Source organism: Pseudorasbora parva, chromosome 12 (genome assembly GCF_024679245.1).
Source record: "Pseudorasbora parva isolate DD20220531a chromosome 12, ASM2467924v1, whole genome shotgun sequence".
In the NCBI taxonomy this organism is placed as follows: domain Eukaryota; kingdom Metazoa; phylum Chordata; class Actinopteri; order Cypriniformes; family Gobionidae; genus Pseudorasbora; species Pseudorasbora parva.
Genome location: NC_090183.1, coordinates 27,112,872 through 27,139,556, shown reverse-complemented (window position 1 = coordinate 27,139,556; position 26,685 = coordinate 27,112,872). Strand labels below are relative to the sequence as shown.

The window sequence follows — 26,685 nt, the reverse complement described above, 5'->3', positions numbered from 1 at the left end:
TGACTAGTGGCAATACGCAATGTTCACAATGATAATAACCAAAATATGTGTGGCAAAGGATATCAGTGAAGGCCTGGCAGGCCTGTGGGCTTAAATCTGGATTGCCCACCAGTCTCTTCAGCAGAGGTTGTCTGATGGGTTCTCGGGAGTTTGCCCACAGCCTCTCAGGTGTTGCATTCTTAGCGATCACCTGTCTGTTCACATCCTTGATGGGCTGCCTGCGACAATGACAGAAACAACATGGTGTTTACTTCTGAAACACTTCAGAAGGTAAAACTATTGTCAAACTGTTGCTGCAAGTACCTGAAATGTTCAAGGGAGAACTCTTTGAGAGTTGAAGGAGCCACTCTTTCAGTGATGGTTCCTTTTGAAGTGTTGTCTATGATGGTCTTTCTCTGATCTGGGGACAAGCTGATCATGCTCTAAAAAACAAAAATCAGGATTTTAGAAATCTTTTTCAAAGCTAACACGATCAAGACATATTCCATAAACCATGCCTTCACAGTTCTAAAATACTCTTCAACACAATAGGATTATATTTAAGCTCTCACCAGGACTTCATTGGTCGGCTTGGTAAGAGTTGGAAGAATCAAGACAGCATCCGCAGGGACTGCACCGATTTCTCCAGTCCGCTCATTCTTACCCTTCAACCAGCCACGGGCAGCAGAAAACTCTTCATCCTGAATGAGGTAGATGAGCTCAGCCTTCTTAAAGCTGAGAAATGTTCGATCATCTTGAACAAAATCCAAATTAATCATTAGACAACAACAAAGTCAAATAACAGATTCATGAATTAAAGCACTAAAATATATGCAGCTCATTGCCTCTTCTGACCTTGTCTGTTAACCTCCTGTAGGGTCACAGCATATTGTGAACGTTGTATGAGGCTTGCCAGAAACATGGCCACCAGATCAGAGATGTCGACGGCCATTATTGCATTCAGTGTAAAGTCTCCTTTCAGAGTCAGCAAACACACACACTTCCTTTCTCTGGAGGCAATAAGGCAGGATGAATTCATGGGATATACAAATGTAGGTTTCACTCATATTTATTTAATTTCAAAATATTATATTTGAATATTGTAAATGGCAGCATTATACAAGTCCATCAAACGTTAACTGGCGCCCAGCCTACCTAATAGTGTTGACTCCGGTGAGCTCCGGGTAAGACAGTACCAGAAGAGTCTTTTCTCTGTCATCTAGGAATGTTATTCCCATCGAATTTATGGCAAGGATGAACTTGCTCTTTGGTAGAGGAGGACCTGAATATTGAAAAGACACAATCCAAATCTCATTAATCAAATTATAAAAGCTATTCTTGTGCATTAGTTGTAGAAATGATCTAATTCGCAATGTACACTACAGTTGAAAAGATGGAGGTTACAAGGTTGCATAGGATTTTTGATCAAAATACAGTAATATTATAAAATATTACTGCAATTTAAAGGTGCAGTGTGTAGTATTTATGAGGATCTATTTACAGAAATGTAACATAATATAGATAACTATGATTTTAGTAGTGTATAAAGACCTTTCATAATGAACCGTTATGTTTTCATTATCTTATAATGAGCCATTTCTATCTACATACACTGCAGGCCCCATTTGGCACCACCATGTTTTTACAGTAGCCCTAAACAGAAAAACTGCTTTACAGAGCACTAGTCACTCTCTGCTGTCTCAGACGATGACATGTTTGTCTTGTGACGGCCACCGTAGCATCTCTATGTGCTTCAAAAGGGAGGGGTGAGCTGTCATTTTACATCATTATTGGTGTTGAAAACAGTTGTGCTGCTTAATATTTTTGTGGAAACTGGTAAATGTTTTCAAGATTTGATAAGAAAGTTCAAAAGAACAGTATTTATTTGAAACACATTTTTGGAACATTATAAATATCCCTTTTGATAGCTAAAAGTAAAGCAACAGATGCTATTTATACAGTAAACATAGTATCATTTTCTTTGCACCAAGAGTAAATAATTGTTAGATGTTATTTATATTTGTGCAAATAATGGCATATACTATTTGCACCTCAGTTAATTTTAGTATATTATGTAAAACATTATGGAATAATAATAACATACACAGTGCATTTATTCATAAATGGATGTCTACTTATTTGGACATTACTTGCACTTGACATTTCCTGACATTTTCCTTGACATTTTCAAACACTTTATTCTACTATTAAGTAATAGTATTAAGTACTATTAAGTGCCATTAGGCACTTTATTTACACTTTTCATTAATATTTTTTCTTAATTTGAATCTAAAATTAAAGCTAGTCTGAGCTGATTCGCAATGGGAAGTGGAAAGTGGATTCAAATTTGGGTCAGTGTAAAAACCTAACACCCCCCACCTTATTCTCCACACCACTGATTCCATTGTCAGCAGGATTTCTTTTATAATTTTGTCTGGCTTAATCAAATAATGGTGAGCAGAGTTAGTGTAAATAGCCTCTGCCAGCAAGGTGATTTCGTTTATTTAAAAAAAGAAATACTTACTGACCCCAAACTTTTAAAAGCTAGTGTACATAATACTGATCTTAGTAAGTAATACATACCAGATAATTTGGCAACTTCAAAAAACTTGGAAAAGTACATGGGCCACTTCTGACGAGCATAGTCAACCACTTCTGCTTTCACTTTATCAGACTTGGTCCGAGAGTTTATGAATGGGCCCTAGTAGAAAGTGACAAATGCTTGTGACATAATAAAAAAAGAAACATGCCCTATTGTAACATAAGCAGCAAAAGAATTATCTTTACTTGCGCATGTGCTGTGTTGACCATCTGGATCCACTTGTCTTCTGACTTGGCCTCAAGTAGCTTGGAGGTAATGCACTCCTTAACTACAGTCTTAGTATTTTCCATACTAATATCTGATCCATATTGCACATAGAAGTGCTTTGCTGCAAGTTCAACATAGTCTTCCTCCTGAGGGCGAAATAGCATGGAATGAATGACACAACATGGTCACCTCATGGGGGCCGTCATGTTGAGATCATATGATCAGCATAAAACTATTCATTGTATCCCAATAACCGCTTTATCTGACACTTTCAAAAAGCTTAAAAACAGTTGTTATTCAGAAATATCACTGACACTATTGAATGAGAACAAAACTTGATTGAGCTGGATAATGACAATTGTCTTCTGTAGAGAGATCTTGCTGGTGTATAGCTGAATAAAAATTTGTTCCATAATTTGAAGAGTTTACAATATTACTGAACTAAAGTGAACAACACTGAACTGACTTGAGATGAAAAATGACACTATTATCTTCTGTAAAGCTTACCTGAACTGAGTTCGCTTCATAAGTTGAGCGTTGCCAGATTCGCACTGTTGATCGAACTAAACTGAATCAATATTGAACTAAATTGAGCTGAATAATGACACTGTTTTTTTAGAGTTGCTTTACATCTCAAATGTTTTTTTTTCATAACTGAGAAACTTTGCAACATTAATACTGTTTATTACTGTAAAGCTGGTATAAAGTGCAAAGTCCTAAATAAAAAAATGTGACTGGATTTGACATGCTCCCACTGGATAAAGTAATCATGGCTGACAGCGAATAAAACAATTCTACAACTGCATTGGTAACGAAAAAACTATGCATTTGCTTGATGCGGTCTCCACACCACTAGGTGTCAGTAAATTGGCGGTGATGGCTGCCATTTTAGTCAGCACAACATAATAAAATCACAAAATGTATCTTTAAAATGTTTATTTTTTATTATTAATTGAAAATAAAGTCCAACATCAATTTGGTATTCAATGCAGTAAATGGTTATTTCACCCAAAAATTATGTTATTAATTAACCTAATACCCTCATGTTTTAAACCCATTCCTCTTCAGAACACAAATTAAGATATTTTGGAAGATGAACGAAGGTCTTACAGGTTTGAAAAAACATGAGGGTGAGTGATTAATGACATAATTTTCATTTTTGGGTGAACTAACCCTTTAAAATGGTAATATTAAACCTGATACAAAAAAAATCTGATCTGAAGCGCACCTTTTCACACTGGTACTCTCCATATTTCAGGCCTCTGATGACCTGTCTGTAGATAAGGTCTGTGCTGACGTTATCCTGGTTGCAGTCATGCCATGGTGTGAAGATCTCTTTACGGAAGTAGAGACGCCAGGGGGCGTGTTGCTCCTGCCCGCCCTTCCTCTTCACTTCCTGCTCACACTGAGAGATGGCATCCATCACATGCTCACGGCTACTACCTAGAGACCACACCTAGAAAGACAGTACCAAACCATGTCTTAAATTCTTATCTTACTGAGTAACCATGAACAAAATCTGACTTAAACTCTTAGTTCAGTCCGAGTACTTCATACCTTGTCATATAAAGCCATATACAGTGAGAAGCCAAATGTGTCCTGAAGTTTGACCTTCTGTGAGAGCATTTGGCAGACCTCTTTAGATGTGGATGCAGAATCTACAGGCATACTGATAGTTCTGCCATCCATCAAAGTCACTGAGATGGCCATGGGTTTCTTGGACTTGGTGGCCTGTGATTGAACAGAGAGGGCTATAGTTTATCATAGTTTCATATATATAGTAGACATCTATTACATTTTGCATGACCACAGGAGAATAAAGACCTAATAAAGAGGTTTTCCCACATACAGTAATGAGGTACCCATTGTCATGATGGCATTCAGAAAGTGTAACTTTATCTAAATAAGCAGTGACAATAAGTAGCAATGACATTGAAGCCCACAATCCGTCTCCGGTACAGTAATCCAACATTTGATGCCAAAAACCTCTAAATATTTGTATGGCTATCACCAGATCAATCTCAATTTAAGATTGAACACTGGCCTAGGGAGTCTGCACGGTTTCTCCTACTGCACAAGAGGCGTGATAAATGAGCATAATTTAAATGTATGCAGTTGGATAGTCCTTCAACCAATCAGACCACAAGAGGCGTGATTAACAGGCAATGACCCACTGCTTCTCTATCTGTCATCGTGTTAAACACGCCAATAGCACGCCAGGTGGATAAGCGAGTCTCTGATTGTGATCTAAATATTATACCCTTCCTAAAATTTTCTTTCTAAAAAATTTCACTCATACTGAGAGCGAGATATTATATATATATATATATATATATATATATATATATATATATATATATATATATATATATATATATATATATATATATATATCCTCAATTAAATCTATAGCTGTTGTCACTGCGCAAAAGCAAATATTATCTGGAAAATATTTACTTGTACTTAAGACTTTTTTTATTTACAAAACTAAATGCCCCTTACTCATAAAAGCAAGGTTTGTCAATACTGCAAAATCATCACAATTAATTTTATGATTTATTTCCAGTCATGGAAAGCAGAATAAATTGCACTAAAAATTCATTCTAAAATGTTGTCTCTCAGTTTTCCTTAACATCCATTTTACAGCTCATATTATCCCTCATGCAGTTCCAGATCCAGCTTTTTGACCGAATCTCTTCTACTTCTGCTGCATGAGATGAGAGAACACATCTTTACAATTTTCCGGGTCTTACAAGAGTCTGCACTTGTGATGTCCTTATTTCATCCAAAACGCTAGCTCGCTCTGTCCGGATGCATTTAAATCTGCTCTAAGTTTGCACTTTTGTCACCTATCATCACACATGCACACTTCAATAGGACGACAGAAAGCAGGTTAATGCTTTTACATGCCGTGCAAAATCAGGGTAAGAGGCAAAAAATGACCTGTCCCGACCGGTTTATGCATAAGCCTTTTATTACCATACTCCGATAAAAGAAAACGGGTGACCGCGTTTACATGACCATGTTTAATGTCGGATTAGTAGGCATAATCGTCTTAAGAACGTACATGTAAACGCGCTCACTGATAACTGTTCATCGTGTTCATTATATGATGCTATCATGTATGAATGCTGCAATTTATATACTAATTTACACACTTCCATTTAATTTTAAGCAGCAAAAAAACAGGTCCCTTTTCCAAATTGAATGAAATTTCTTTTATTTTTACCAGCAAATCATCTAAATTGTGATAAAAAAAATTCAAAAATCACTGTTTGTGTGTACAAGGTATACATAAGGTATACTTCACCTGGAGCTCCAGCCAGCTTGGAGGTTCTCCACGCACTCCATTGGCAACAGTACGCCTCAGTCGCTCAGCGCAGTAAGGTGCGTATCCCACAGGACCAAAACGAATAAAACTTTGCAGGTACTGTGAGGACGAGAACAGATGAGACAAGTTCAACACAGATGAATAAGTTTAGAACTGCTCATTTTAAATGTATTACCCCAATGAAGAAAGTGTGACATGATGCATCAACCAGTTTATTAAGGAAGTATATTCTTCATTCACCTTAATAAAGCGCTCAGTAGGAGGGAAGATGCCCAAACAGATGGACAAGAGGATCCAGCCACGGAAGAAGCTACCGCGGTTTGAGTTCTCCTGGAGCTGTTTACAGATCTGGCAGTATATTTCATCCCTAAGAATGAGAGAGGCTAAGGACTTAGAAGCAGAAACATTTGACCACCAAGCAATAGATTACTTATGGTTCTGAGTAATTATCAACCTGAGGGCACGTCTGACAATGGCATATCCAACAATGATATGCAACTTTTCAAGAGATGTCATTGGCCGGTCCAGGGTGAGTCCATCTCCATTAATTTCATCTTCTTCACTAATAGTTTGCACAGTGGGTTGTTTGGCAACTTCAGACCCGTCTTCCGCCTTAAAATGTAGAGTGTTGAGAATATTAATTCAAAGTCTTTTATGAATGTAAGAATGGTTTGTGCAGGAATGCACAGCTTTAAATATTTGCATTAAATTACAAATACAAGTGTCTACAATAAAGAAAAAAACAATTTTTAAAACACATTTTTTAAAAAATTAAACATTGTATTTTTGTTTCATATGGTTTTGAAAAACATTTAGACAAGTTTTATACGGTATATAATATATTATACAGTAACTCTAAAAATCGTATGTAATGTAACTATCAAGTAAATGTAACATTTTCCTTAACTCTAAATGCACGTGTATTCATCTATGTTTTAATCATCTTTCTGAATCTGATCCAGACATAGTCTTTGAAAAAATGGTGAATTTCTCAGCTTTTTGCTCAAAATGTAGCTTTTTTATGAAACTTACCCACATTCAAGTTTTGGCAAAGAATCTATGAAGCTGGAATAAAAAATAAATATATATACTGTATATATATATATATATATATATATATATATATATATATATATATATATATATTTTTTTTTTTTTTTTTTTTTTTCTTTTTTTTTCCCCTTATATCAACAGAAAGTTCTTTCAGTTCAGATATCAGTGCATGTTCAGATAACAAAATATTCTAGGGGCCATATATTTTTTGTGAAAATAGTCCAAAACGCTGGTGGTGGCTGACCAGCAAAAATTATGAAAATTATGGAGAGAAAAAAACACTTTTTAACAATAATGTTCAAGGTTAAAGTATTTATTTATTATATATATTTTTTAAGTATTATGAATTCATACATTTCTATTATGTTTCTATTATTTTTTATTAGGTTTTACAACCTGAACTGAATTATCGGATACTTTACAAGACCCAGTAACTTTAACAAAATGTAAAAAACTTAATTACATAATTAATCTTTTTTATATTTCTTGTGTTATCTATAAATAATAGATAGGACAAACAATTAGCACCACATCATTGATCAATTTGCAATATTTATGTGTCTCTCTCACCTCTTCTGCTATAACAGATGGTTTTCTACTGGATCTTTTGTTTGGTGGTAGCCCCTCAGTAGTGGAGGTCTTTCTGTTTCGAGACATTATATCAGTGAAAGTTGAGGTCTTTCGGTTTTTTGGACCCTGCTCTGGTATGGCAGACAGTTTGCGGCCTGGAACACCCTCATCTTGAACAGATTTTCTGTTCCGGGACAGTATGTCTGTAAAAGTTGAAGATTTTCTGTTGCGTGAAGCCTCTTCTGGACCTGTAGTGACGTTCCTGTTCTGAGCATTTCTTGTATTTCTTATTCTCTGAAAATAATGAGACATGAACACTTTTTTAGAAAATCATTTCAATATTTAAACAAAAGACTGTTGTTTGCTTTTCTTAGATTGAGAGAGAGTAGATGGGTGTCCAGAATCCTTTAGTCTTTTTATTATTGAATAATAACCTGCTTGAAAGAACTGCATTTCTGGTGGTTTAATCAAGCCAAGCTGTTATTTAGCTGAGCAGAAAGCTGGTTTTTGTCAGCAGTGAAACATGTAACGACAACGAGTTTCCTCACCTGGTCCAGGCCCACCATATGACTGAGGCGTCTATCCTGTCTAGAGGCCACATCCTTCTGCAGGGAGCGATCAGCAAAGGCTGGTCCTTCTCTCGAGATCCCCTGAGCCCTTGGCTCAGGAAGATCACCCATAAATCTCAAGATCATCCACCAAACTGTTAATGAAGCCTGTGGAGAAAAAGAGATCAGTGGATACCTTGCATTTTTATTGCCAGCGTAACAAAATATGTGCTGTGCACAAAAGACACAACATAAACCAACCAAAAGCTGGTCAAAGTCAAAGGTGGCTTTACCAAGACGTCATTCTCATCCTCATGGTAGAGAAGCGGCTGACGTATTCTTTGACGAATATGTGTGGGTGAGGCGGCACCCTGGAAGTACATGGAAGCAAACTTGGAGAAGGAGTACTCATCCAAATCATCGTAGTCTTCCTCTGGAATCGCCATCATTGGAGCATCATCCAGATCCACCTCCTCAAGCACCGCCCGCTTTCCCTCCAAGTCCTTAAGACACACACACACACACACACACACACACACACACACACACACACACACACACACACACACACACACACACACACACACACACACACACACACACACACACACACACACACACACACACACACACACGTTGGTACTCCTATCATTATGAGGTAATTCCCTAGGTGTAATGGTTTTTATGCTGAGCTAATGACATTTTATAGCCCCTAATCCTAAACCTACCCCTACATTTACCCACCACTCTGCATTTAACATTTTAATAATAATTGCTTGGTATGTTTATTTAGTGTTTTTGAATTATAAGGACATTGGCATGTCCTCATAATGTCGGGGCATGGCCTGAAACCTAAATACACACTACAATATAAGTTGTATATTGAGTCCTCATCAGTGATTACTGATTACTCCTTTTAAAAGTAACTAAGTAAGATTACAAGTTACTTTATTAGTTACATTCAGCAGTTGTCGACAATACCCCTGCTGCCTCAACATAGAAATGACAACCGTTTTTGCCAACACTCACTTTATTGGAAGTGCATTTTTAACAGTAATGTCAACAATGTATCTCCTGAAATTTTAAGTTGAAATTAAAAAAATAATTCCTGAAAAAATACTCCCCAAGATGCAACAAGAAAGCAAAAATATATATTTTTATTTTTTTACTGATGAAAATGACTAAAATAGTAACTCACAGTGACTTGGATAAGTTACTTTAATCTGATTACTGGTTTGAAAATAGTAACGCTGTAGATTACTCGTTACTGGAAAAAAGTAGTCAGATTAGATAGATTAGACGCGTTACTAAGTAACTAAGTTACTGGCATCACTGGTCCTCATAATGTAGATCAAACTAGTACATACAAACACTATTTCCATGTAAAGTATAAAATTTGATACAAATACAATACTGAGCAAAATATGGAATTTGGTGCAAATGTTATTTATATGGCCAGAAAGTAAGCTAATTTCATCATGCTTCTTTGAGAAGTTCAATCTCTCACCTCAAAGCCCACAGGTGCCTGGCCCTCCTGTCCGCCAACCATGCTAGGCAAGAAGCCAAAGATATCATCCACCATTTCCTGGTCCGTGATGGATTCAAACTGTTCAGCCGCCTCCCGTTCTCTTTTCTGCCGCAGAACTTCCTCAAGCCTCCTCTGTCTTTCTAGAGCAGCAAGTTCTTCTGCCCTACGTTCCTGGAGTGAGAGGAAAGCCTGCAAACAACAAGGACAGTCAATCAACTTTATTTATATAGCGCTTTTACAATCACGATTGTGTCAAAACAGCTTCACAGTGTCAAACAGGATAATATTGCGACAAAATTAGATTTGGCTGTACAGTCGTACTGGAGAAAACAGTGATGTTATCAGCTTATTTTAATTTATCATATAGCGACAATGTTGGCAGATCAGTATTATAGTTTATAGAATTAAATAAGACCTAATTTATACATTTTATTTGTATAATAAGTTGAATAACTTTAATCATATTTTTAGTGATATTTTTAGACAGTGATAGATGATGGCATGTAGCTTGGGATATTAAGCAAACTGTGATCTAAACACAGCTTCTTACATCTCTCTTCATCTTCTTGACAGCTTTTCTGGCTAGAGTTCCTCTGGTGTAAGACTGCAGGAGGATTACTGCCTCTCTCTTTCGTTTCCACTCCTTCCTCGCCAGATATCCCCGAGTCTGAGTCTGAAGCAGTAGAGTTGCGTGTCGCTTCTGTTTATACTGAAAGGCCATCCGACGAGAGCGTACTTGAGCCTGCAGGCGGGCATAACCCAACCAGACCTACAGAAATACAAGTGACACTTGAATACAAGAATGTACAAGCAATGACGATCACCTTTTAAAAACTGTCACAACTGGACAACTCACCACTCTGTAAACTTTTCTGACTTTGTGTCCACGCCAGGTTTTCTGTATGGTCAAAGCTGCTCCTCTCTTTTTTAGGAACATTTTCCTGCAAGAAAGCAAAATGGCGAGAGGTAAACCACTGTAGAAAATTCTCTATAAGCAGGAGATTATCCTCAGACTTTTACCTGTGTTTGTATCCTCTCATGACTTTCTGAATAAGAAGGGCCTTCTCATTCAGAGCCTTATCTCGTGCCAGTTCCAAGAAAGTATCATGAAAATCCTTATGCAAATAAGCACCATGTTAGAATTGATGTACTTTACGAATGCTGTTATGGTACCTTTAAAATTCACCTCAGTACCTTCAGAAACACTTTAGTCTTGCCGATCTTCCAGTCATCTTCAGCCAGAACATTCTCACAGATGCTTTCACAGCATTTCTTGGGACTCTCCTTTAATTTTAAAGTAAATAGTGTATAGTTAACATTAATATTCAAGCGGTTATAATGAATGCACTCAATGCTGTTATAATCTAAAAGGCATCTAAAATTCCTATCTAAAAATTATTGAAACAAGATAAATTTACTTGAGAAGCAACACAGCAATATATTTTGGCTTATTTTTAAAGAATATATATATTTGATACAAATGTATTTGTGTTATGGCAATATACACTGCGGTTCAAAAAGTTTGGGATAGGTACTTTTTAAATGTTTTTTAAAGAAAGTCTCTTATGCTTACCAAGGCTGCATTTATTTGATTCAAAATACAAAACAAACAGTAATATTGTGAAATATTATTACAATTTAAAATAACTGCTTTTTATCTGAATATATTTTACGTTTTATGTAAAATAAACAGCTGTGCCATTGACCAACAAAACCTGGTCTAAAATCGATAGTGCAGTATTTTTTGTGTTATTTAAAGGGCGCCTAAGTAATATGCACCTATAGGCGGGTGTACAGCATGCGTACACTATACTTATTACACACACACAGGGACGCACAGCAGCACACAAAACATTTTTAAATTCCTCTCTGGAGAAGCGTTCAGTCTTCTCGCTCGCAAATACAGCCATGATGTAAATAGCGAATCCGCCATGGTACAAGTGCAACTTAGCCTGGATGCCAGCCGAACTTAGCCCCGCCCACAACATTTTTAGGTCGGGCAGTTCGGTCTGGCATTGCTCCATAGAGGAGTAATTATCTCCGAACAGAAACTGTTCGGACCAATGAAATCATCAGGGCAGGCTTTAGACGATGACGGACAGATGATAAACAGTAACGTAATCATGCACGTCATCAAAGGAGCTTGGATTATATTTACTCGAATCCTAAACGGAGAACTTGTTTTATATGCATTCACCTTCATAATTTCTCTCAAAGATGATGATCATGTTGGGTAAGTACTCTGTGTATCCATAAATTCTATTATTTTTTTACAACACCGGCAAAGATCGTTTATTCCAGCGCGCGTGCAGACAGGGTTGCCAAGTTTTTACAACAAAATCCGCCAACTACTACCCTAAACAATAGCTTCTCCGGAGGAAAAATGATGTTAGGGGGGTAAAATTTTTGTTATTTTGGCAAGGTTGCCTGCTAAAATTCGCACTCATGGGTCTATATATCACATATTAGTCGCTTCAATCCTTGGACATAGAAAACAACCGCGGAAAAAAACTCGGACTTGGCAACACAGTGCAGTTGAGCTCTGTCTGTTGACATTTGTCAATGCGACACTTCGTTGCTCTGATTGGTTTTCTCCATTGGGCTGCGATTATGAGGCGTGTTTCAACCGAACCAGGAAAGACATCAATTGGATAGTCTATCTAATTGATGTCTTTCCTGGTTCGGTTGAAACACGCCTCATAATCACAGATCAATGGAGCAGTTTCAGACTCATAATCTGACTAGAATTGAGTATGACCATGTCAGGCTAAGTGCAACTGGCTTTTAAAGGGAATAGGAGATGAGACTCTTTGGTCTATTGCACGTTATGCCTAAAACACACCCATGACTAGGTACAACCCTTTTGGACCATTTTTTCTGTTATTAAATTAGTAAAAAGTGGATTTGGACATGCCCTAAGTGCACCTGCACCATGCATTTCAGATCATGCGCTTAGATCATTCAAATAGGGTCCCTAGTATTTGCTGACATCAGGTTGGCTGACATGTCTTTGTGGGGGCAGGGTTTGGTTTGGCGGCCACTGATGTATTTGGTCCTATTCAGGGGCTAACTATGTTAAAGTTAACAAAATAACAAAATCACTTACATAACCTTCAAAACCTGTCCCAATTTAACAACAACTGCAACATTAGTTCATGTCATGTTCAACGTTATCTTCATAATTGAAAGAATCTCTCACAGTTTTGGGGTCACAAACACTGGACCTGAGCAGCACTCTGTAGCGTTCCAGAAACTCATCAAATGTGTGGCGGATGGGATAGCCGGCTTTCCTGATACGGATAGTCTCCATCATCCCAGAGTAACGAAGTTGACGCATACACAGTTCCCTGTCAAAGAGCTGGAATAATAATGGGAGAGTGGGAAATGGAGAGAAAAGTCAGATCATGTACATTGAGGGAGGATGGAGAAATGGATAAACAACCTACCAAAGGCTTTTTGTAGTCATTGGGTTTAATGCAGCGAATGAAGAACGGCTGACAGGAAGTTAGAGTCTTCATTAAAGAGTCGAGTGACTGCCGAAATTGACCAGTTAACGTAGGCGCTCGCTTCTTTGAGTCTGTTGTTTGCTAAAGATGTTGCAAACAAGAGGGAAGGCATAGGAAAATCATTTTATCATATTTTTATCATTGCAGAAGAGTAGAAGTTGATAAGGAGGACAAACTCTCACCTATTTTAAAGAGCTCAATAATTACATATGGGTGTGGTGTTTTTCAGGTGTTAATATGTATACCCTAATAGCCTCTAGCTGGTGTTAACTTACACGCAGTGAACTTTTTGGGGTGACGATAGTGTGGTTGGTACTAGTTTTCCCCTCTGTGTTGATGAGCTCATTGTGGAATATCTGCTTTAGGAGCTTATTGGATGATGTTTGCATCAACTGGATGACATCGGTACTCAGAGCATCTCTGTTCTTCTCAAGGAAACCTATATGCACAGTAAATTTCATAAAACATTTTCCATTTTTAGATCATTTTAAAGCCAAACACACTAATGTGAAAGTACTTTTTGAGGAAGTTTAATAGCCAGTAGCACCTTTGGAGTCATAGTAGACAACTCCAGCAAAATGGCGGATTCCAAACTGTGTGTCGTGATTATTTTTGGGGGTCATGTAGATATCACCCTTCCCATGAAGCTGATTCATCTTGTTAAGCATGGTAGCATCGGTGCCCTGGAATAAAATTATAACTCTACATTTATAAATATATATAGTTAGCACACATAGCATGATAAAAAGAATTAAAGGAAAGCCTATATTGTAGCAAGTAAAAAATTGTATAAAGCAAATATAGTTTATAACCTTAGGGAAGTGACTTTCTTCATCAATAAGAGCGAGAATGTTAAGAGACTTTATGGCGAGCACATCAAGCGTGCTCTGGTTGTCGTTAAAATCAATGTTCTTCCAGACTATGTCTTCACGAGCATATTCCTGTTGTTCAAGCTTGAAGACGTGTTTCACAAAGAACTGCTGAAGCTGCTCATTAGCATAATTGATGCAGAGCTGTTCAAAGCTGCAAGAAAATCACAGACAGAATTATGTGATCATTTACTCGCAATAATGTGAAAAATTCTGTGATCATTTACTCGCTCTCATTTAGTTCCAAGCCCTGTATATTCCTTTTTACATGAAAGTTGAACTTTTAAAGAATATCATGGTCGCACTTTCCATATAATGAAAGGGTAATATAAAAGCATCTGGACTCATGTGCTACATTAATAGCTGAAACACGCCTTTAAATACAGCCCTAAAAATCAAGGCTGTGGTTGGGCGTCAATAGTATGATCAAACCTAATTTCAAACCTAAATTTGACACATGCAATGGGGTCAAATTTATTAGATCTCCTGTGAGGAAGAGTAAAAATCTCACAGAGTAAACAACAGTTTATATTTCCGTCTATTCATCATACAGATATCATATTAGCTTCAAAAGACTTGGCCTATAGTACACAAGTATGCGCGGGTTGATCCAAAATGAGCGGGTGTCTGCGGTCACCCATGGGTACCCGCAGATACAAGTCATCCCAAATTTTTTTTTATGATATTGGGGTTTGCGGCCGGTCGGGTCGTTTGAAATAAAGATGACGCGGGACAAAATGCCTGATTTCCCAACACGTTGAACTGAGCATTGCCATTGTACCATTTTAATAGGTTATACTTTAAAACGTATATAGCTCAGTAATGTCCAACATGATCACATGGTAATGCTTATCAATAGTACGAGTGTGCAATCTCGTTGAATGTACACCAAAATAAGCTTTGGCGTACATGTGCTAAGCAGTTGTATATGACATGCTCTTGGGTAGGAGGGGGGTGATGGTGGGGTGGGTGGTATCATATGCAGGCTAAAAAACGCTCCACATTTCTCTCCTCCGCAGGCTGGATTAATGGTTATTATAGGCCAGGGAGCATTTACTACTTTAAAAAAATGCGGGTCAGGAACCATGTTGGGTACAATTTTTTTGCAGCCCGAGTTGCGGGCAGGTTAGTTGAAAACGTTGGTCGGGTGCAGGTTGTTTTTGCATTAATCCGCACATCACTGGTGTGGGCTACTTTTTTGATATATTTATGTATTTTGGTCTCCATTCATTTTCATTAAAAGGAATAGAGTAGCCAGGATATTGGTAAAAATTTAATCTTTTGTGTTCCAGAGAAGAAAGGAATTCATATGGTTTTGTACTGACATGAGAGACTTCATGTATTTACATTACAACATATGTATTACAAACCTGTTGTTTTTGAAGTTTTCGAAGCCGAAAATGTCCAACAAACCAATAGAAAGTCGGAGGTGTTTGGGGTCATCAGGAGGTGGTTTGTAAATGGCACTGTTGATTTTTGTCACAATCCACACAAACAGTCTTCCATAGATGGCCTGCACACAGAAAGGAGATGAAAGCTCTATACGGGAGTATATTAGATCAAACAGTGAAGCCAACACAAAAAGGGGCCCAGCCTAAATTGACTAAACACTAAGCTTTTAATTGTCTTAACCACAAATAATTGGTCAGGAAATTTAAGCAAATGTACAACTTAAAAAGCCATTGCTGTCTCAGAAAAACATTAAAGACAAAATTAAGTTTTTGGCAGAATATGGAAAGTTGTGTGTGGAGTGTAGACTGGGTAAACCTAGCCTGATCTGCCGGCGATTTGATTTCACCCTGCAACTCAGTCTGGAAACCTTTACATTAATTTCTACTGCTTCTGTTACATTTTTGCGGGAACCAATCACAGACTGGCACACTATTGGTGGGTTTAACACGATGACAGATACGATGGGTCGTTGCCCGTTGATCAAGCTTTTTGTCATCTGATTGGTTGAAGGACTATACAATTGCGTACATAGTTATTTGAATAATGCCAGTTGATCACGCCTCTTGTGCAGTAGAAAATACAGAGCAGACTCCCCAGACCAGTGTTCAATTTTAAATTGAGCTTGGTCTGGTGATAGCCAGACAATGTGGAGTGATGAATCACAATGAAACGCGTGTTGCATGGCTATGCTCCAGAGCAATGTATTCGAAAATCTGCTGAGAAATAATAATAATAAATGAATCTCTAGCACAGAAGAATGGAGGAAGAGGTGTCATTGTGTGGAAAACCCTTTTATCTCCTGGTATTGGTGAGCTAATTCACTGTGAAATATAATTTAATACTTTGGAGTAGAGGAGAATAGTGCAGAATGGATTGCTTCCGACAAATTAAAAGTTGTTGCTCAAACGGCAAAGACAACCAAGAAGAGGCTTGAGAACAAGTCCACCAGACTCATGTTTTAACTGCTTTAGTGAATAATGCTCTCACATTAAATGAAAACGAACTGAGAGACATTTTTCAACTACTCATGAACTGTTTGAAGCCATTAACAGTATTTATACAATTCTTGCTAATTTCCTTACCAGTGATTTGTGATTAAAATGGTTAAGAAAATTAAAATACTACTAAATATTTTTCAATTTTTGGCTTGGCCCCGTTGTTTTTCATTCAGTTGCACAACCTTTACAAAGGCATCCCTGCCATCCAATGCTTGTGTTGAAGTCAGAGGTTTAGACACACTCTCCCTGTTGGTCATCAAAGAGCGCCGTGTCAAGCTCACATCCAGGGCATCTGGGGCCACCTGCAAAAAATTAGATCTATTGGCTTGAGTGTGCTACTCAAAAAATGGACAAAATTGGCCTCAGATTTTGTCTCCAATTACCTCTAATAACTGTGCAGCCATTTTGAAATGTGCAGAGGTAAGAATATCACAGCCCTCCAGGTTGTTCATAATGGTGTCTTGAAAATTGAAAATGTAAATAATTATGAAATAAGCATTCCCTCTTTCATCGGCATTTTATTACTCCTTACCTTCAAAGTCTACATTCCCCAAGTGTAGGATGGCAGCCAGGAGCTTATTAATTTCCCATGTGTCGTTCTCTGTGAACGTCAGGATCTTCATCGCTGAACGGAAGCTGGCGTACTCTTTAATGTCATCCCGTCCTTCACATGTAGTGATCTGACCCTAATCCATCATAATCACGTTAAATGCAGTGATAGTTCAACCAAAATATTTCATTTATTCATCCTAATGTATGACCTGTATGACTTTATTTCTTCTGAGGAACACAAAAAAGCTTTGAGGATCCAAACTACATTGACTTTCATTAAAAATCATCTTTGGTGTTCTACAGAAGAAATTCTGATTTTGGGGTGAACTTTAATGTCACATCATTCTACCTGTTCTCCTCTCTCCAGACTCACTTTGAGAAAAGATGTAAATACACATGAAAAGTGAGAGAAGAATTCTAGATATAGAGTTAATTATAAACAATACCATGGTGAGATAGTTGTATTCTGCAGCATTTCCCAAAGACAGGATCTTCTTTTGGTCAGGAGACATTCCCATGAGCATGCAGTAAAAAATGTGGTAGTTTCTCTCTTGTGGGGCCTGTGACAAATATATACTATTATTTATTGGGCAAAAAAAGCAGTTGTACATTTCATCTGCTCTATCTTGTCCTGAAATATTTCAACAGATTATACGATGCAATTATGAGGATGGGTTACCTGTCGACAAACCCGTGATTTCTCGAGTAGGTACTGTTCAATGCGGGCACCCTCTATTGCTCCACTTTTAGTGAAATGGATGTCAATGTATTTTCCAAAGCGACTGGAGTTGTCATTGCGTATGGTCTTTGCATTACCAAAAGCTACAAAATAAAAATGGATGTTAAGACTGAAATGAGGAATCTTAAGTTGAGAAATGCCGGCTCATCCTATATGTTTATTTATAAGTAACTTTACCTTCTAAGATAGGGGTTGCTTCTAGAATCTGCTGCTCAATCCAGGAGTGCTGCTTACTAACCGCCGCAAGAAACTGCAGCATAAGTTTGGCACTCTCTGTTTTTCCTGCTCCAGACTCCCCACTGACAAGCACAACACATACAGATGCTCTCAGAAGACATCAAACAAAAAAAATCTAAGAGAATGTACGACAGCTGTTGGAGTCGGTCCGACTTTTTGTCAACATACACAGTTTGTTCTGGGTGTTTACACAGCTGAAGCAATAGCACGTAAAACCTGCGATTTACAGTATAATATTTCAATAAATTTTAATAGCTTACTCTAAAATGAATATTGTGCCATAATTTACTCACTTTTAAGTTTCAAATACTTCATAAGGCACACTTTTTAAGAATATCCAGGCCATCGTTTTTAATATGATGAAATTAATGGGGACTGGGGCAGTCAAGCTCAAAAAATGCAACATAAAGTACCTTAAAAGTGTCATAAAATTGGTTCAGATTTAAAGAAGCGAGATAAAATTAGGTTGTTATTCATTGATAATGCTCACTACTCTACAGATGCTCTGAAATGGACTACAAAAGAATCGAACACACAGGTCATTGGCATCTTTTAAGGAGAGTTTATTTACACCAAGAGCAAATAGCCCACCATGTTGACAGAGGCTATTTACACTAAAGGCCCTTTATTTTCTGGATTCCGCTTTGTCGCACAGTCAAGTGCGCAAGCCATTCAAAGTATATTCCTTTGGCTATGGGTTCAGAAAGACGCATTTGGCGGATGCACTCTACCTAGTGGACTTTGTTTTAACTCACACGTGCACTGTTATACGTGCAAAGTCTGGGCAGGCACAAAAATTGGGCTCCAAACAGACATTCGCGGACCATTCTGATGACAAAAATGAAATCACGGGCATAATGCACAGACCGCTGTGGAACGCAAACGGCTGAAGTATACTTTGGGCTTAACTCTGCTTACCATTATCTGATTGAGCCAGACACAACTACAAAAGAAATCCTGCTGGCAACTTGACCCAAGTTCAAATCTCCTTCTTTTCCCTTTCCCCATTGCATATCGGTTCGTACAGGGAGTTTTAATTAAAAATTAAGAAAATATTCAAAAAGTGGAAATAAAGTGCCTAATGGGTATTTAATAGAGGGAATAAAGTGTTTAGCGGATAGGGTTAGGGGTAGGTGTATGGGACAACTTTAGGGGTACGGAAAAGTAACTGCCCAATAAAGCAGCAAACATTTATGATTTTAATAAATATAATCATATATACACTGAACATGTTATTATTGCATACTGTTTTTTATAATATACTACAAAAAACTGAGATGCAAATAGTAATTCTCTCTATATGCATTAAGTATAAATAGCATCTAACAACTGTTTACATGTGCAAATAAAATATTTTGTTGCTATTTACATTTAGTGTAAATAGCATCTACTTGCACAGTGTAAATAACCACTGCCACACTTTTTTCTGATAATTATGATAGTGCTTTTTTTGTCCTATTTGGAGATTATTTTATTCATATGAAAAAGAGTAACCAGAATATCCTTCAAAAATTCACCTTTTGTACCACAGATTAAAGAATGTCAGATGGGTTTGCAGCAACACTAGTAAATAGTGAGATTTTTCTGTAAAAACTAAACGTTTTAAAGGGATGGTTCACCAAAAAATGGAAATTCTGTCATCATTTACTCTCCCTCAAGTTGTTTCAAACCTGTATCCATTTATTTGTCCTGCTGAACACAAAGGAAGATGTTTGGAGGAATGTTTGTAACGAGCAGATTTAGGCCCACATTGACTATAATAGTAGGGGGGAAAGTAGTCAATGGGGGCAGAGATCTGCATGGTTACAAACATTCTTCCAAATATCTTCCTTTGTGTACAGCAGAAAAAAGGATTTTATATATAAACATGTTTGGAACAACTGCCATAATTGGTGACCTATCCCTTTAAACTCGACGACAAAATGTCAGATTCACCCAAGTAAGAATGACTGAAGGACCTAATGATGCAGCACTGGTCTTTGCGGTTACGGCGCATGTTGAAGAAACAGCTGTCTGCGATGGCGAAGACGTGCGGGGGGAGATCCCCCAACCGTCGGTCTGCATACTGCTCCACCTGCTCCGGAGTGTAGATTGGCAGCAGCTGGTAAGGGTTCACTGCCACCAGAATCGACCCTGTGTATGTCTATTAAACAAAACCCCCCAGAAAAAAAGCAGTTTTAAGATTTTTTAAAAAGATTATAGCAGGTCCCTGTGATCAAATTCTATGAAAATATTGCAGTTGAAAGAATAATACATGTATATAATAAGATCTTCAGTATGTAACTGCTCAGTGCCATGAACTGTCCTATAAAATAGCTGGATTTAAAGTTGGTAGGTCAGACTTACTATACTATGGGTATGTATGTCATTGCTGTATAACAATATGATCAGCTCATTAAACCTGGAACTAGCCGTTTCTATGGAAGCAATCTTGTTATTAAACAGGAAGGGCAAAGAACAGCTGGTAAATGAACTAAAGTTGGTGAATTAAGTGGACAATTCAATCCCTATTCTGGTTATTTTGGGTTCACGGATCTTGAAATTGAAAGCTATATTTATGTAAACAATGTATTAATAAAAAAATAAAAAAATTTAATGCAAGATTTTTCTGATATGGTGTTTAAGAACTCACATAGATGGTTCCTTCTTTGTAGCGCACTAGAAGGTTCCGTAACAGTCCCGCCTCATTTAGGTCCCCCAGCCGTATCATATCATCCACACCTTTCACCGAGGTGGGATGCATGGGCTTCAGAGAGTTCTCCTTCTTAATCTTGTGCTCCTGGAAATCATACCAAAGAAGACATCAGATACATTTCAGCAGCTCACCATCAGCAGAAAGACTGGCTGCAGATCTTACCTTTCCCTCATCGTCGAGGAGCTGAAGTTGCCCAGTGTCTGAGAGTTTGACTTCAGCTCCGATTTGCACCCCATCACTGCAGTCCACCCACACATAATCTCCCTAAAGTGGATGATCAACATTTTAAGAATTAAACATTAATAGTATACATAATAGTCCAGACTTCAACAGATTAGAGATTATTTTTGATGAATTATGTTTTTAAAAAAACCTGTAACTTTGCAGGCCAGGAAGAATGTTCACAGAACCTTTTTTTAAATTAATTTGTATTAAAATATAAAAAAATAACCTAGAATAGAAAGAGGGTATCATGAAATATCTCAGAAAATACTTTAAACAATTTACCTTCCTTAAAACCACCATGACTGAGACCTGTCCCTCAGCCTTAATATTAAAGCAAATGAAAAAAAATGTTAAAATCAATTATTTCCAGAATAAAGCAGTGGGGATTAAGAAAAAAGGCAAAATGGCGTCTAAAATACATGTACACATTCCCTGAAGAACATCATATAAATAACAAAACCATCTACACTTTTAAAACATCAACCATAACAAATCCAATGTGAGTTACCTGTGGATATTTTGTGAAGTCTCCTGATCAAGAAGTATTTTCTGTCCCACTTCTTTGAAGTCTGAATAGATCCCCAGTGTCAGTGTTTCGAAAGAAACGTCCTCAGGTGCCTGCTGAGAGACAACAGGTGTTTATGATACTTTGACTTTGCTCCCTGACCAACGCATCCATAATGATAATACAAGGAAGCTCTGCCCTCCATATCAGAAACAGAACAAAAAGACAATGTGGACCTGCAATGATGCAAACATCAATCTACAAAATGCTAAACAATCATTATCAGTACACAGAATGCTAAAGAAATCAAGACATTTAAAAAGCAAATAAATAAAATGTCATACATCTAGAACTTTTTCGTTTTACATAATGCTTTTTCCATAACAGTGAAGTGCTGCACCTTTGGACCCGCGTGACAGCATATGGAGGGCTGAGCTCTGATCATAAGAGGGGCAATCAAGTTGTAAATAGCATAGTGTCATAGTTACTAAGGGTGGAGCCATTCTAGAAAGTCATATTTCTATCGAGCAGCAACACTAAACTCCACTGCAAGAACTCAATGTTATAGTTCATGTGGTGTTTGCAGTTTATAGAAAAGGTTCTTTGGTCCTACTTTATATTGTGTCTACTAGGATGCACTAACATTTAAGATCTTTTTATACAATGCAATTATTGTACATGTTATAACCTGCATGCAAAGCTGTAATTCATTTCTGTAATTGCATCTATTAGTCTATGATGACCCGTATCCCATCTGAATAGCAGCAAAAGTGTTTTGCAATACAAAAAAACACAATAATTGTACCTATAATTTTTGAATGCAAGTACATAGTAGTTAAATTCACCTAATATAAAGTTTGACCGGTTCACTCAAAACATGTAAATCCTTATATAGATAACAACATGTATATCCTTGTATAAAATGTTAAATTAAAACATGACCATAAACTACAGAAAAAAACAAAAACAAGATCAGATAAAACTGTTGGATTCTTACAATTCAAGAAAGCCTAATGTAATAATATATAAGGTATTTATATTCAGATTTCACAATTAAGGAAATGCCCTTTTATTTGCTACACAATAAATGCAGAAAACATTTTGTTGAACTCTAGGGCTATACGGTGTTACAATTCTAGACATTCAAAGCACAAAGCCCTTTGTGCTTTTTGGGAGAACTATAAATGTTAGATTATCATATAACAAAATTTTTAATTACATTGAAAGTAGCTAGTTTTACACATCAAATCTATAATATAGATAATGTCTGTAATCTCCCTTCATTAGCTTAATTTAGTGCAAATCATAAAGACTACTTGATTGTTTCTGAATGATGAAACTGTCAAAACTGCAGTCCAGATGCACGGCTGTTTATCTGAGCTTTCATTGGTTTCTTTGAAGAAAAAAAATATCCCTAACAACGCACTGACTGTAGTTGTGATTATATTAAAAATACAGCAGTCTCATGTAGATTATCAGTTAAAATGTTAGTTCTTTCACTTAGAAAGTCAAATGTACTTGCTAAATGATGCTTTGTAAATGTATCCAGTTTTACTGCAATACCACATAATACACACAGAAAAATAAAAGAATGGACAAATAGTTTTTTGTTTTTTTGTTTTTTACAAAATAACCAAATTATTATTCAAACGCAGAACAACATTCACTTACAGTCTATAAAACATCACAAAAAAACTCAGTGAAAACCACGTGACTTCCATTAACAACAATCTTCTTACACTGAAACAAAACAATCCACACATTCTTATAATATAAATTCACATAATTTTACTGATTCTTTCAAGTACACATTTCACTGCTTTGTACTATCATCAGTTACTATAGAGCTTGAATGTTTACAGTGATAAAAAACTAAAATAAAAACTAAAAGGGGGGATAGGGGTCTCATTATCTGGTTAGCACAAGACTATTACCGCATTTTCATTGTTGGCTTAATTTGTTGACTAATCTGGGAGTGTTTAACTTTTGTGTTTAAAGCCCAGAAATAAAAGAAAAAATCCCCCAGTTTCAACCATGTTACAAGGCACCAAACATGGAAAGTTCACACACTATTGTGAGCGTGTGTATGTGCGCAGTGTGTACTGGTGTGAATCAAACGAAATACAAGAGTTACATCTACCAAACATGACCTTTCCGATCACTACAGCAAAAGCTTTGCCTCTACAACAACAACAACAAAAAATAGTACAACATAATATTTTTTTTAAATGAAATTTCTTCATGGGAAAAACAAAAAGCATTGGTTAACCAGGTTGCCTTATACCCAATGGACAGTCTGACGGTCCAAAGTAAGCAGCAGTTCCTGTAAAACAGATTGATGGTTTACAAATGTCTCTCTCTCTCTTTGAGACTGTAAAAGAAAGTAGATGATTGTGCACAGCATCCTGATAAACCATGACATATCCAGCTTTTGAAGAGCATTCTTGTGTTCAACTATGCTGAAGGAAAAAGATTAAGACCATGGAGGGGCTTCTACGCTCGCTCCTTGCGCTTTAACTTGGAGCTCTTCTTGGGAGTTCCGTTCTTGTTGAGCAGCTTGAGGACTCTGTCCTTATGGTCCAAAACTTTCATCATGGTGTCGCGAGCTTCAGTCACCTGATCCATCACGAGCTTGCAGCGCTGCATGTTACCCTGGACAGAATCAGATCAAAAGGTCACAATTACATTTCAAGTAAAGGTGTGCTATGGGCCAATGTCACGCGATTTCAGCAGTTTGACACGTGATCCAAACTGGCGATCCGAATCATTGATCGATTCACTGATTCATGGCAGTTTGAATCTTTATTTGAGGTTTGAAAACATATGCGGAAGAGAAGACCGATGCTGAATAAAATAGTAGTTTTTGTTATTTTTGGACCAAAATTAATTTTTGATGCTTCAAGAGCTTCTAATTAACCAACTGATGTCACATATGGACTACTTTGAAGATGTTTTTTCCCCTTTCTGGACATGGACAGTAGAGTGTACATAGACTGCATATGCTCTGCAACTAAAATATAAAATATCTTAAACTGTGTTGTGAAGATGAACGGAGGTCTTACGGGTGTGGAACAACATTAGGGTGTCATTAATGACATCAATTTCATTTTTGGGTGAACTAACCCTTTAATGTAAAAATATTGTGCACACATACAGTCAAACATTAATTTATTCAGACACCTTTAACCTTTTTCTCACATCATCAGAGTTTATTCGCTATAGTTTTAGAAAATGGTAATAAAATATGACAAGAACACAAGCGTAAAACTGTGTCAGAACAAAACCATTTTGAAAAATGTCAGATAACTTTGAAAGAAAGTATGTAATGGATTATAATAAATCAATTAGCTTATATATTTAAAGGGTTAGTTCACCCAAAAATGAAATTAATGTAATTAATGACTCACCCTAATGTCGTTCCTCACCCGTAAGACCACCGTTCATCATCGGAACACAGTTTAAGATATTTTATACTTTAGTCCAAGAGCATATGCAGTCTATGCCCCCTTTACTGTCCATGTCCAGAAAGCTTATAAAAACATCATTAAAGTAGTCCATATGTGACATCAGTTGGTTGATTAGTCTCTTGAAGCATCGAAAATAAATTTTGGTCCAAATATAGCAAAAACTACGACTTTATTCAGCATTGTCTTCTCCTCCATGTGCCTCCAAAAAGATTCAAACGGTTAATGTATCAGTGAATCGATCAATGATTCAGGTCGCCAATGTCACGTGATTTCAGCAGTTTGACGTGATCCGAACTGCTGAAATCACGTGACATTGGTCACATATAGTCTATGTTGATGATGTTTTTATAAGCTTTCTGGACATGGACTGTAAAGTGGGCATAGACCGCATATACTCTGGGATTAAAATATAAAATATCTTAAACGGTGTTCCGATGATGAACAGAGGTCTTACGGGTGTGGAACAACATTAGGGTGAGGCATTAATGACATAAATTTCATTTTTGGGTGAACCCTTTAAGTACACAATTCAATAATACCAATTTAGGTCAACAAGCAATGCTTCATTTTATTCAGTCTGTGGTGTAAAGGAAAAAACACTGAAGCAAAATATGCTCAGGTCAAAGTGTCTGAATAATTTAAGTCTCAAATTTTATACATTTTATAGTCCACTGTATTTTTGGGTATATGTCACAGTTTACTTTATTTTGCCAACCTCACATAAATGAACTATAGTGTCCTGCACCCACTAGTAAAAAAATATATGGTGTCTGAATAATTTTTGATTTGACAGTATATACACATACAGTATGGATTTAAAGGCAAATGCTTAAGAGTCTATGATTTGATCATTATTGCAGTGATTATTAAGTTTCTAGCATTTTATATGATTGGTATCATTTCTTCTAGCCCTAATTGATGAAGTGTGTAGCTTTTCATTTCTTAAAAAACAATCAGGCTCAAATTGTGAAAGAATGACTAGAGGGAGTATGAAGAAATCATTTTCACACATTGCTTGCTAGCAACTGCTTTCTCTGCAAAAGTTTGCATTCAAAGACCTAAAAAAATATTTAAACTTTCAATATTTTGTGTCTAATTATTTACGTATGTGGAAAGTGGCTGTGTAATAAGTGGGATCCAGTGATGCCAGTAACGCGTTACATAGTAACGCGTTACTCTAATCTGACTACTTTTTTCCAGTAACGAGTAATCTAACGCGTTACTATTTCCAAACCAGTAATCAGATTAAAGTTACTTATCCAAGTCACTGTGAGTTACAATTTAGTCATTTTTCTTAGTAAAAACCGACAGCTTATCAAAATTCTCAGCCCGAGTCCGGCTGGAGCCCGTGTTTTTTATTTTTTTTATTTTTTTACATTGTTGCAGCCGTAAAATAATTCAGTTTTGTTTTTAATGTCAATGTAGTTATTTTTCGTTTAGTTTCTTTATAAACCTAATTAAGAAAAATGTTCAGAGCAATTTTTTGTTTGTTAAATTAAAGTTTATATAGGCAAGACAATTCAAGAGTTGGTTTGAGAGACTATAGGCTATTAAACATGCGGTTAACTCACTGGGTCGTCACATAAAAAAATTAAAACTTTAATTTAACAAACAAAAAATTG

At 36.8% G+C, this 26,685-nt stretch overlaps 2 protein-coding genes across 3 annotated transcripts in view; both read right to left on the bottom strand.

Annotated features, from left to right (window-relative positions):
• Positions 1–21,652, bottom strand: part of LOC137094229 (unconventional myosin-VIIa) — a 36,204-nt gene extending 14,552 nt beyond the window's left edge. The window contains exons 1-37 of the mRNA XM_067459623.1: positions 21,600–21,652; positions 21,374–21,412; positions 21,029–21,130; positions 20,804–20,950; positions 20,130–20,314; positions 18,112–18,233; positions 17,875–18,017; positions 17,642–17,755; positions 17,176–17,329; positions 17,027–17,103; positions 16,826–16,945; positions 15,564–15,706; positions 14,137–14,347; positions 13,872–14,007; positions 13,600–13,763; positions 13,265–13,405; positions 13,018–13,176; positions 11,013–11,102; positions 10,839–10,933; positions 10,675–10,759; positions 10,369–10,587; positions 9,798–10,007; positions 8,584–8,793; positions 8,291–8,458; positions 7,743–8,036; positions 6,574–6,731; positions 6,360–6,486; positions 6,099–6,218; positions 4,346–4,519; positions 4,017–4,244; positions 2,767–2,934; positions 2,563–2,680; positions 1,135–1,261; positions 835–989; positions 552–733; positions 304–422; positions 64–218 (exon numbers count right to left, since the gene is read on the bottom strand). Of these exons, the coding sequence (XP_067315724.1) occupies positions 64–218; positions 304–422; positions 552–733; positions 835–989; positions 1,135–1,261; positions 2,563–2,680; positions 2,767–2,934; positions 4,017–4,244; positions 4,346–4,519; positions 6,099–6,218; positions 6,360–6,486; positions 6,574–6,731; positions 7,743–8,036; positions 8,291–8,458; positions 8,584–8,793; positions 9,798–10,007; positions 10,369–10,587; positions 10,675–10,759; positions 10,839–10,933; positions 11,013–11,102; positions 13,018–13,176; positions 13,265–13,405; positions 13,600–13,763; positions 13,872–14,007; positions 14,137–14,347; positions 15,564–15,706; positions 16,826–16,945; positions 17,027–17,103; positions 17,176–17,329; positions 17,642–17,755; positions 17,875–18,017; positions 18,112–18,233; positions 20,130–20,314; positions 20,804–20,950; positions 21,029–21,130; positions 21,374–21,391 (5,338 nt within the window). The 5' untranslated portion in view covers positions 21,392–21,412; positions 21,600–21,652. The remainder of the gene's footprint in view (positions 1–63; positions 219–303; positions 423–551; positions 734–834; positions 990–1,134; positions 1,262–2,562; positions 2,681–2,766; positions 2,935–4,016; positions 4,245–4,345; positions 4,520–6,098; positions 6,219–6,359; positions 6,487–6,573; positions 6,732–7,742; positions 8,037–8,290; positions 8,459–8,583; positions 8,794–9,797; positions 10,008–10,368; positions 10,588–10,674; positions 10,760–10,838; positions 10,934–11,012; positions 11,103–13,017; positions 13,177–13,264; positions 13,406–13,599; positions 13,764–13,871; positions 14,008–14,136; positions 14,348–15,563; positions 15,707–16,825; positions 16,946–17,026; positions 17,104–17,175; positions 17,330–17,641; positions 17,756–17,874; positions 18,018–18,111; positions 18,234–20,129; positions 20,315–20,803; positions 20,951–21,028; positions 21,131–21,373; positions 21,413–21,599) is intronic.
• Positions 21,653–23,213: 1,561 nt separating this feature from the next.
• The window catches only part of sap130a (Sin3A-associated protein a), a 30,830-nt gene continuing 27,358 nt past the window's right edge, over positions 23,214–26,685 (bottom strand). Inside the window, exon 21 of one of the 2 annotated variants that reach the window (XM_067459625.1) lies at positions 23,214–24,248. In XM_067459625.1, coding sequence (XP_067315726.1) covers positions 24,090–24,248 — 159 coding nt within the window. In that variant the 3' untranslated portion in view covers positions 23,214–24,089. The remainder of the gene's footprint in view (positions 24,249–26,685) is intronic. The other variant, XM_067459624.1, reaches the window with a different exon arrangement.